This window comes from Cicer arietinum, chromosome 3 (genome assembly GCF_000331145.2).
Source record: "Cicer arietinum cultivar CDC Frontier isolate Library 1 chromosome 3, Cicar.CDCFrontier_v2.0, whole genome shotgun sequence".
NCBI classification, from domain to species: domain Eukaryota; kingdom Viridiplantae; phylum Streptophyta; class Magnoliopsida; order Fabales; family Fabaceae; genus Cicer; species Cicer arietinum.
The window spans coordinates 69,207,618-69,219,031 of record NC_021162.2 but is presented as its reverse complement, the minus strand read 5'-3'; the positions used below and the strand labels follow the sequence as shown (position 1 = coordinate 69,219,031).

Below are 11,414 nucleotides of genomic sequence, written 5' to 3'. Positions count from 1 at the left end.
CATTGTAAGGAGTTGATATGCATGGCTTGACATGTTCAAGGATTCGAATTGGTATGTCTTAACTACATACAAGTTTTATTTTTAAATAGAATATAGTTGTAGCCTTGTAGGGGAAAGAGGATCTTTGCTATGAAGCACAAATTCCGACACGAACATTTGACACGACACGGACACAGACTTTGCTAATATAAAGATCATAGGACATCTAAACTAATACACATATGATAATTTTTCACCTTCATTGATACATCTACTATCGAAAAACTAAACATGTTGTAGTTAAATTTCATGTTTTTAACCCTATCATTAATTATCATTACTTTGACACATCTTTAACCTTTTTCACCTTCATAGATGTGTCCAAGAAGTTTAAGGTGTGTTGAAGCAAAGAAAAACAAATTTTATTTTGGGACACTTATTTGAGGTGTCGTAAAAGTGTCATACGAATGTTGGACACCGATATGTGTCAGACATGACGACAAGCCTAATCTCAGAGGTGTTTGTGTCAAAAATAACAATTAGTGGTTAAAGCAAACTTGATTATTGAGAAATATGGTACATTAGCACCATGGCTGTGTTCAATTGTTCAAGCAAAAACATGTATAAAAAACTATAGATTGTAATACTCGGTAAAAAAAATAACTATAGATTGTTATACATAAGCATTTGAATGTTGTGCTAAAGGAAATAACAAAATAAATTAGCATGTTACCAACTAAAACGATGGTTTTCAAAGTTTCTTGTAAAACAATCATGAGAATTACGAACAGAACAATGTCAAATTTCAACTCAAATTATCCTAATTCAACTTTCAATTTTTACATATAACTTTTCGTTTTCCACAACCATACAAATTAATAAATACTTCAAATTACCACATTTTTCAACAATGTCTCCATATTTTTCCATCACGAGGATGAATAAACTACGTAATTGTATGACGAAGCCAAGAAATAACAACAAAAAAAGAGTTCCAACAATATAATAAATTGCACAAAATTTTCAAAATGATCTGAAATGCATAGCACCCACAATAATTCACACAAAAACCAAAAAACGCCCAATGAATAAAAAAGACACATACGAAATCCACGAAAATATGATACGCATTTTGTGAACAAAAATAAAAACTTCGAATAATTGCGTATGCATACCTACATGCATGGTTTTGAAACTTGAATGTTGCAATTAACGCAGGTGAAACGTATCGAGATCAATTCCAAACCATGAGAATGGAAGTTTCCAAAAACAAATTAATTATTTTCTGAATTCGAATGGTAACTACTGAAAGCCTTCCCTTTCATTCATGGTTGTGTTTTTTCCTTCCCAACAAAGACACATGGAAAACATGAGGAAGAGGGTCCAACAACTAAACAGAAATTTTAATCAAATTAAGAAAAATTAGTACATGAACCAAACCTCTATGTATATTTTTGCTCTCTTTTTTTTTTATGAAATATATTTTTGCTCTTTAATATTTTGATAAAATTGAGTTAAATACTTTTTATTTTATTTTAACAAAAAACAGTATTTTGGTTCATGTACTAACAATATTTTAGGTACAAACTCATAGTCCTGATGATAATTATATCATATGTAATCATATATAATTATCATGGATAACATACTACATTTTCTGTGATAAAGAATAAACAAAAAATAATTACACATTTATTAAGATATTTAATTATTTGTTATAAAAAATGACGGACATTAATTTATCGTCTATCTACCTTTTTATGTCGCTACACTAAAAGTTAATAATAACAACGTTTTTGTTACATCATTTTGTTATTATATATATATATATTAGAAAAAACGGAATTTTCATTTAGTCTCTTAAACAACATTTTTCTTACAAACGTTTATTAAGTCTTATAAAAAAATTCATAAAACTTAAAAGAGTGTTTTTCCAGAAAAATTTAAATTTCATGGCAAATTTAGGATGTTGAGTTAAGTTCAAATGTATATTTTTTATAATTTTTTTTAATGTATATTTGAAAAAATTGAATTGTTATGAGTAAATTTGTAAAAAATATCTGACCAAAATTAATACTACCAGTTAACTTTAGAATTGTGTTTATATAATTGTATAAATAATTTATTAAACAAATCTTTATGATTATTTTAAATGCAAAAGTATTTTAAATTTTTAATAATCACAGAAAAAAAAACAAATATTGAGACTGAAAATTTGTGTGGAAAAAAAATGTAAAAAAACAAATAATTATCATATTAATTGATTGACGAGTAAACGTTCAATTTTGTTGCTAGATTATAATTTTCTATTTTATTTAAATTTTGAATTATAGTAACACCATAAATAGTTCTTATTTCAATGTACCAAGTTATTCTCTTGAATTGCGGTTAGTTGGATGCCTCCATATCTAACTTAAATTAAGGATTAAATATATTTTTAATAATTATAAATTTACTATTTTTAAGTCTAAATTTTAAAATTTTCATTTATTTTTAATTTCAATTTTGATTTTTTTTAAAAGAATTTATATTTTTTATACTTTAAAATAGTCTCTATAAAATTAAAATATAGACTAAAAATAAATTAATATTTTTTAAAGACTAAACTTGATATACCATAATTTTATATGAATTAAAAAATATATTTATTTATAAATTAAACATTGACAGAGTTTCTAAGAGGAATAGTTATCTTTCTAAAACCTAAAAAATATATTTATTTATAAATTAAACATTGATAAAGTTTCTAAGAGGAATAGTTATCTTTCTAAAACTTAAAGAGAACATGATTAACCATAATAAAAAATATGAGTTAAACCTCATGGAAAGTTATAAAGATGAACATTAGTGGTGCTTATATTCATATTGATAACTCCTCGATTTGTGAAGGATCATTCGCGACCATAATAGTCAGTCCTGGTCATCACTACATGACATTCTGTGGTTCATGATAAATCTATTTATAATATTATTTTTAAAATTGGCTTACTGACCCTCGTTTTTATGATCCACAAATGTTATGTTCAATTTATTCATTTGTTTATTATAATTGAACTTATTCCCTCTTAATTATTCTTTAAAAGAAACAAATAGACATGCTCATTTATTAGCTCAACTTAATCACCATGGTCTTTTTTTAGTTCAAAGTGTATCTATATTTTTCCTTATTAAATTTATTTTTTTTTATATACGATGATAGAAGCTATTATTCTCAACTTTTATTTTAATTAATATAATTTCTTTTTGATTAAAAAAGGGATGGATTTGTTTGAGAATGAAAATGGTTCTTGGTAGCCAGTTTGTCCATGCATTTGGGTGATTGCTCATTTTCTATGGATAAGTTGTGGGACTGCTCAAAGGCATCTTTATAGCCTCCTCCAAAGGATATTTATGACATGAAATAGTGGAGTTTTTGACCTACTCTATCTTATTTTAAATATAAGTAAAAATATGGTGAAATAAAATGGATATCTTTAGTTTAAATTTTAAATTAAATATATTGATTTTTTTTTACTTCATTTTTGCTTTTATATTAAAGATTGAAGAGAATAAGTGTCTTAAGATAAGAGTTATGGTAGCATTACAATTATTGATTAGACGGAAAAAAAAAAAGAATTTCTTATGAATTAGAGTCTTCATATTTTTTTTATAAAATTTAGAGTGAAGAGATGGTGAAATATTTGTATTTAATAAAAGGCAAAATCTTGTCTAGAATGAACTGATATCAAAGGCTTAAATAATTTCAAAAGAAATAAAGTACAAAATATTTTGAATTCATAATAATTTATAAAATAAATAAAAGAAATGATATTTTAAAGACTAAATTGAAAATTTGGGTGCCTTTAAAGTGTGGACCTTTGCTTTTAACCGGGTACAATCGGTAAACAACTTTTCTTCCAATTTTGTTCACATTGTATGTAAAATGTAAATGATAGAGCCGTCCCCTTTCATACAACTTAAACAGAACCCGACGAACGACACACAAAACTCATAACAATTTCGCTCTTCACCACCTTTTCGTCATATAGAAGTTATACGCAACATATGTTATCGACCTAGTTGATTTCTTTTTTCCTTATTCCCCCATGTCCCGAAACCATTCACGTACACCACACAACATACTGTTGATTTTCTCGATGGAATCAGCATCACACAAGACACTCTACTTCTCAAGCTCTTTCTCATCACACATATGACATTTGTTGGAACAATGATAAAGTATAAAAAAATATAGCTGTCTTTTTTGGGTACAAAGCCTTCTCTTTTAATTATCCCATTTCCTGCTTAAATGTCCCAGAAAGTATTATCTGATAAATTCCAACGAGATAAAAAGAGAGACTATATGTATAAAGGGCATGCGACACGTCTTATATCAACAACTATGCCATAGTTGTGGCTCCATCGTTTACAAGCAGTGTCCAAAAATTTGGAAAAACAAAATGTGAAAAAAATATTACTTACCGGCTGTACCCGGTTGAAAGCCACAGGTCCACTGGTGGACATTTTTTTAGGGTCCACATTAGGGACACGCTAAAAATTTAGTTTTCATTAAAAAATTGTGATTAATGATTAATTATCCCATGAAAAAAAAAGGTTAAAACACAAAAAATTGGTCTCAAATTTAACCCGTGACATAAATCTTAGCATTTTAAGTACAAGTACAAACCCTTCAAAATGTTAGCATTTTAAGTAAAAATACAAACCCTATAAAATCTATGTCATTTTCTTTTCTTTTTTCCGGTTGTTTCCGATGCACTCACAACATATGCATTGTGCACGTAATTGAGCTTTAAGAGAAAACACTCCATCCACACAATCAAAATAATTAAAGTTATTTACATGTTCCTTTAAAGAAAAGAGATAGATAGTATTAGTTCTAACTATAGAGATCAATTTGATAATAAATAACATTTAATTTTCCACGTCAGCCCAATTAATATCAATGAACATTGTAAAATTACAAAAAGACTTAATTGAAAAATAGTTTAAAATATTAATAGAGTCTACGAGAGAGATGGAGACGTGGTTGAGAAGACTTTAGTGAGTGGGGGATCAATTAATTAATGATTTTAAAGCTCTCCAAAGAAAGCCACGTAAAAGAACATAAATCAATAATCTAAATAAAATCAAACATTTGTTTCTCTCTGAAACTTCAACTCTCCACTTTCCCATTTTCATACTCCACATCAGTAACGAACAGAATCCGATCTAGGGTTCCTCACTTTCTCACTCCACAACAACCATCTCACTCTCATGGACAAGTCTAAGCTAGCTCAATTCGGCGAGAGGCTCAAAACCGGTGGGGCCCAGATGGGTCGAATCGTAAGCGGCAAAATGAAGGAAATACTCCAAACTCCGACGCCGGAATCAAAGATGGTCGAGGAAGCAACATCAGAGACGTTGGAAGAACCAAATTGGGGAATGAATCTGAGAATATGCGGTCTAATAAACGCGGAAGAGTTTAACGGTTCGGAAGTTGTGAAGGGTATAAAGAGGAGGATTAATCACAAGAACCCTGTTGTTCAGAAGCATAGCCTTGAGTTGTTGGAAACTTGTGCTATGAATTGTGAAAAGGTTTTTTCTGAAATTGCTTCTGAGAAGCTTTTAGATGATATGGTTAGGTTGTTTGATAATCAACAGGCTGATCAGCAAAATAGAACAAGGGCTTTTCAGCTTATTAGGGCATGGGGTCAGTCTGAAGATCTTGCTTATCTTCCTGTTTTCGCTCAAACTTATACGGTTAGTTTCTTTCTTTTCTTCTTCTTGCTTTGTTTTTTTCTATCACTATTTTGTTGGAACATGGGTCAATTCAGTCTTACAATACGTTAGCTATGTATCACCAACACTTCAGGTAATTAAAAAAGAGGTCTCGGGAACTAACATAACCACCCACACTCGAGTCTTCGTGTCTAACACAATATGACACTCACATATTGATTACATTCAATTAATTATTTATTTTCTCGACTGATTAGTGTAGTGTCATTATATGTGCTTCATAGATAACCACTAATTTAATAACATTTGCCTATAAATAAAAAAGTTCATAAGGTGTGTTCAATGTCTGAAGACCGACACACTAACACATGGACACAACTCTGACTGACGCATAAAATTTCATTCAATCAATTCTATTTTCTGAAATTATTATTGGTGTTAGGGTTGTGTCTGTATTATATGTATGCTGGTCAATAACAGAGCTGTATCAGAGTATGTGTATTGTGGTCACACTAAGGGGGAAAACATAGAGTTTCCTTTAGTAGGTTAGTTATCAGTTAGAATTATAATGAGAGGATGTTCTATTTAAAGAGGTAAGGATTGGACCCAGGCATTGTGGGTCTATTGTAGGCAAACTTATTTATTTAAATAATTGCATTTCCATTGTGGTTTGCCACACACCTAGTACATATTACTTAAAAGTAGCTATATAGATCTAAGTACTTTTCAATGGTTTCATTTAGATTTTTTTTTGTTTTCCTTTATATATCTGATTATTAGACTATCCTTGGTCTAATAAAGTTCTCTACTGGCATTTCTATCGGTCTTATTCTGAATTTCTGATATGGAAAATCATCATATACACAATTGTACTAATTTTTCTTGTATGTATTCATTGCGGCATTACTGTTTGACGATCAGTACCAGAAGGCATTGTTTGCTTTGTGACAAAAACAACACTAACAATTACAATCAAAACCTTTTCCCATTAGGTGGGATCGGTTACATGGATTAAATGATGTCATTAAGTCTTGTCCTGTCATGAATCATGCTCTGTGATATAGAATTATTGATCGTATAGTTCCATTTTTTCTTGATTGTAGCTTATTGTTTTGCTTCGTTTCTTTCTACCTCTAATTAGTGGGATATTTTCCAATGTCTGCTCAACACATGTCCAAACCACAATAAGACCAACTGTCTTTTTTACAGTAGACGGTGGCTGTCACAACTTTCTCTCTAGTGCTTTTATTCCTAATCCCGTCTTGTCTTGTATAACCACTAATTTGTTGTTTTATTTTTCATATCATAACACTTAACATGTTTTCATTGTTGGTTTTATGACCGTGCGGTAAGTTTTCATTAATTAATCTTAAAAGGCAATGTCGAACACGAAGGCTGTTGAAGCATTTTCATTTTATCTGCCTAGGTTGAGTATTACGATTTATATTTATCCTATTTCTTCGATATTTTTATGATGGACTCAAGGTACCCACCACACTGAATTTTTGGCTTGGTAAGATTTCCAATTTTGGCCTCCAAGCTTGTCTTAGGATTTATCTAGATGAATTTGCATTCTATTCACTCCATTTTACTTTATCTTATTTCAAATGCAAAACTTATCTTTACAACTCTATACCATCTATTTTCTTTCCCAAATAATTCAAATGACAGGTCCCAAAAAACTTGATTGAAATTTGTTTAAGCAAAATTTCATTGAAGGGTATTAATAGTTTAAGGGAAGCAAATATCATTGGCCTCAAATTATCTTTGAATGGTAACCTTATTGTTTTTCGTACTTGATTTTATTGTTATATGTGTAGCTTCTAGACTTTGTTTGCAGAATTATACTTTGTGAAAATAGCATTTCCCAGGTGACCTTGGGTTATTTTTTACAAAATGTTGGCCTTGAAGCGAATTCCTACATTGTGCTTCACGATCTTACTTATTGTCTACTCTTTCGAATGTGGTGCCGTCTATTTTTTATTTTTACTATGACGTATTCTTGTGCTTCCTTTTCTTCCTCATTTAATTTAAGTCCTATATTCTTCTCATTGATGACAGAGTTTGAAAGGAAGGGGTGAATCACTTGACATGACGGGAGGAAACTCACCACCTATTCCATATGCCTCAGAGTCACATAATTATCAACACCCTTTAGACCCCCCTGAAAGATACCCAATTCCAGAAGCAGGGCTACATGCTCTTGCTCTGGATGACTCAGCAGCTTTCTTTACTGATCACCAACCTGTATCAGTGGAAGAGAAGAAAGAGCATCTTGTGGTTGCTCGAAACAGTCTTGAATTGCTCTCTAGCATATTAAGTTCTGAGGCAGAGCCAAAACCTTTGAAGGTAAACTTTTTTAAATTAAAGAAATACAGCATCACCTGAACAATAGATTGTTGTTTTGTTTACTGCATCATGATGTTTGCTGTATGTATGAAGTAGTTCTTGCACAGATTTTTAAAGAACTATCATAAATCAGTTACATGCTTTTCTATGCAAAATACTATAGTATTCTTATGCAGATACAATGTAGATGGATTTTTTTTTTATCTCTTATCTTCCCAGCTCATCTAGGTTATTGCTACATCAGTATACAGCTAAGAAATAGGAATAATTTTTTTGCTGATAGAATGTACAATGATTTTGTTTGGTTCCAGGAAGATATAACTTTGAGTCTGCTGGATAAGTGCAAGCAATCACTCTCTGTTATTAAGGAGATTGTGGAAAGCACCACAAATGATGAAGAAACACTTTTTGAGGCTTTATATCTCAATGACGAGCTGCAGCAGTTGGTTTCTAAGTATGAAGAGTTGGAAGCTTCTCAAAGTTCAGGGGCACAACTAACACAAAATGCTGACACTGCCAAGCATGATGCCGAAGCTGTTCAAAACCCCAATGAAAGATGTGAAGGTGATGAATCTGAAGAGTTGGAAGCTGCTCAGAGTCTTGATCGAAAACTGCCGAAAAAGTCAAACACTCTTGAAGTGGATGGCAATGCAACCAAGGGGGATGGTCATGTTGAAACCAAAATAGTGGATAGCACTGAAGAGAAGAACGGGGAATCTAGCTTGAAGAGTAATACTACCGAATAAGAAAATTGAAGGTTGCATGTTTCATTGTTTCTTCTAGCATTGTAATTTGTTATTGTCCATATCGTGTAGGCATGTATTATTTATAAATTATAACCTATAGTTCCTTCTACAAGGGTGATTATATCCCGAGGATTGTGACATTTAATCCTTGTGAGATCATGGTAGTTCATCATAATGTTAATGTGATTTTTTCTTGTAAAAGCTCTCACTTTGTTCGTCTTCAGATTAATAAGGCCTGTTTAGTGATGGAGTACTCTATTATTTTATATTCCCTGATTGGTTAAACCTACCATGTTCTGTGCGCATCAATTTGCTAATGTTTGATACGCCTCGTCACAAGCATTAGCCTAAATAACATGATCTATGCTTCATAATGGACGCAAAGGGACTGGGATTCTTCCCTTTTCTTTGGGAACTTGTTTATGGCAGATCGTGTGTAGAAGCTGGTTTGTCTTGTATTGTCTTTCGTTATAAAAAAATTTACAGGGCTATGTTTATTAAAAAATTGACGAGTTCCGCAAATTGCCCTTCTGTCACTCATCTTTTGTTTTTGTCATGTTCATCTACTATTAACCAAGTGGACGTAATTTGTGCCAATGGTTAATGTATTTGTGTTAAGATTGATGAATTGTTTGGGTACTATTTGATTTGATGCCAAGCTCTATGTATCGAATGAACTTTAGATTATCATGGTAAAAAGTAAATAGTTAAGATAAAAAAGTATTCATCTAATTAGAAAAAAATTCAAATCCACGATAAAAACGGTAAACGTACAGTGTTTACAGTTTTTCCCGCCAACTCTTCCCTCTTTGGTTTTTACAATGATTGAACGGCCACCGAAATAATTTCTGTAGAATCATTTGAAGGAAAGGCAGATTACACCCTTACATTTTATGCATTTTTTATTCTCAATACATTGCTTCTACCTTTGATTATTATTTATTTAAGTAGCAGAGAAAGAATTTCAGGTCCATGAATATCTATAAATAGGCCTATTATCTGACTCAGGATAATTTAAAAATCAACGTTGATTGTGTTTGACGTGACATAGTTGCCTTGCATTTTTAAAAGCTAGTTAAATGGCTGGGAATTCTATATATGTGCCAAATGAATATTGATGCAGAGTCCTTTATTCATTGATTTCTACCCTTGTAATCCATTGCTCACTAGTTCACTGATTTAAGTTTATCATTGATGAGAAGAATTGGGGTGTAGCAGTTGAATTGGGTAGATCTTTTATACGTGGGAGAAGAGAAAACATGGCATCACCCAAATCATATTCGAAGAACTAAGTTAATATGGGTCACGGACCAATTCTTTGTAGTGAGTCAAGCACATGTATTAAAAACTTACGACCCGAAAAAATCTGAAAAGTTTATCAATATATGGAACAAATTTTAAAAAATTGAAATTGATATTTCAAAAAGTGGTTATTATTACATTAGATTTTGACTTATTTAGAGTAAACTCATTTTAAATGTAAAAAGTAAAATGTTTATCAAGCACTATGTAATTACACATATATTTTAAGGATTAATGTTCTTCGTAAATCTTTGCAGATATGAAAGAGAGAAGCAGGGAAGAAAACAAAATGGAGCCATGGTCCCCCCTCCCCCACCGATTTAAACTAATAATAATGCCTAGGCAAGAATTGCAATACAAACAAGCATGCTTTTTGTTGGATTATGGATATGTTGAAAGCCACCTTGCTCTATCAGACATAGGTGTAATGCACAAGGCTTCCATACCCATGCAAGCTGAAGAATGTCTAATGCTCAGCTCCACACCTTCTTTGACGTGTCCATCCTTCGCCAACCTATTTTCCCTATAAATAACCACTTCTCATTAAGGTTCTCCGCATCACAAACCAACATTCTTTTCAATATCTGTCATCATGGCTAAGCTTCTTGCACTCTCTCTTTCATTTTGTTTTCTACTTTTTGGTAGCTGTTTTGCTTTGAGAGATCAACCTGAACAAAATGAGTGTCAGCTTGAACACCTCAATGCCCTTGAACCTGATAACCGTATAAAGTCAGAAGGTGGACTTATTGAGACTTGGAACCCAAGCAACAAGCAATTCCGATGTGCCGGTGTGGCCCTCTCTCGTGCTACCCTTCAACCAAATTCCCTCCGCAGACCTTTCTACACCAACGCTCCCCAGGAAATTTTCATCCAACAAGGTTCCTTATTTTGATCTTATTACATTTTTTTTACATACATATTAGTGATGTTATATAGTAGTGGCTAATATTTTGCTATAACAATTACAGGTAATGGATATTTTGGCATGGTATTCCCTGGTTGTGTTGAGACTTTTGAGGAGCCACGTGAATCTGAACAAGGAGAGGGAAGCAAGTTTAGAGACAGTCACCAAAAGGTTAACCGCTTCAGAGAGGGTGATATCATTGCAGTTCCTACTGGTGTTGTATTTTGGATGTTCAATGATCAAGACACTCCAGTTATTGCTGTTTCTCTTATTGACACCAGCAGCTTCCAAAACCAGCTTGATCAGATGCCTAGGGTGAGCATAATATAATTAAACTTAATTCACGTGAAAGAAATTGGAATTAATAACTGTTTGATTTTGATTGACAGAGATTCTATCTTGCTGGAAACCACGAG

At 31.9% G+C, this 11,414-nt stretch overlaps 2 protein-coding genes across 2 annotated transcripts in view; both read left to right on the top strand.

Moving 5' to 3' along the window:
* Positions 1 to 5,084: 5,084 nt before the first annotated feature.
* On the top strand, positions 5,085 to 9,038 carry LOC101488604 (TOM1-like protein 2). The gene is made up of 3 exons (XM_004493721.4): positions 5,085 to 5,718; positions 7,759 to 8,046; positions 8,358 to 9,038. Exons 1-3 carry the CDS (start codon positions 5,233 to 5,235, stop codon positions 8,790 to 8,792), a joined length of 1,209 nt encoding a protein of 402 aa, XP_004493778.1. The 5' UTR covers positions 5,085 to 5,232; the 3' UTR covers positions 8,793 to 9,038.
* A 1,595-nt stretch (positions 9,039 to 10,633) lies between these two features.
* LEG (legumin) overlaps positions 10,634 to 11,414 on the top strand; it is a 2,390-nt gene continuing 1,609 nt past the window's right edge. Inside the window, exons 1-3 of the mRNA XM_073365869.1 lie at positions 10,634 to 10,972; positions 11,063 to 11,313; positions 11,388 to 11,414. Of these exons, the coding sequence (XP_073221970.1) occupies positions 10,687 to 10,972; positions 11,063 to 11,313; positions 11,388 to 11,414 (564 nt within the window). The 5' untranslated portion in view covers positions 10,634 to 10,686. The remainder of the gene's footprint in view (positions 10,973 to 11,062; positions 11,314 to 11,387) is intronic.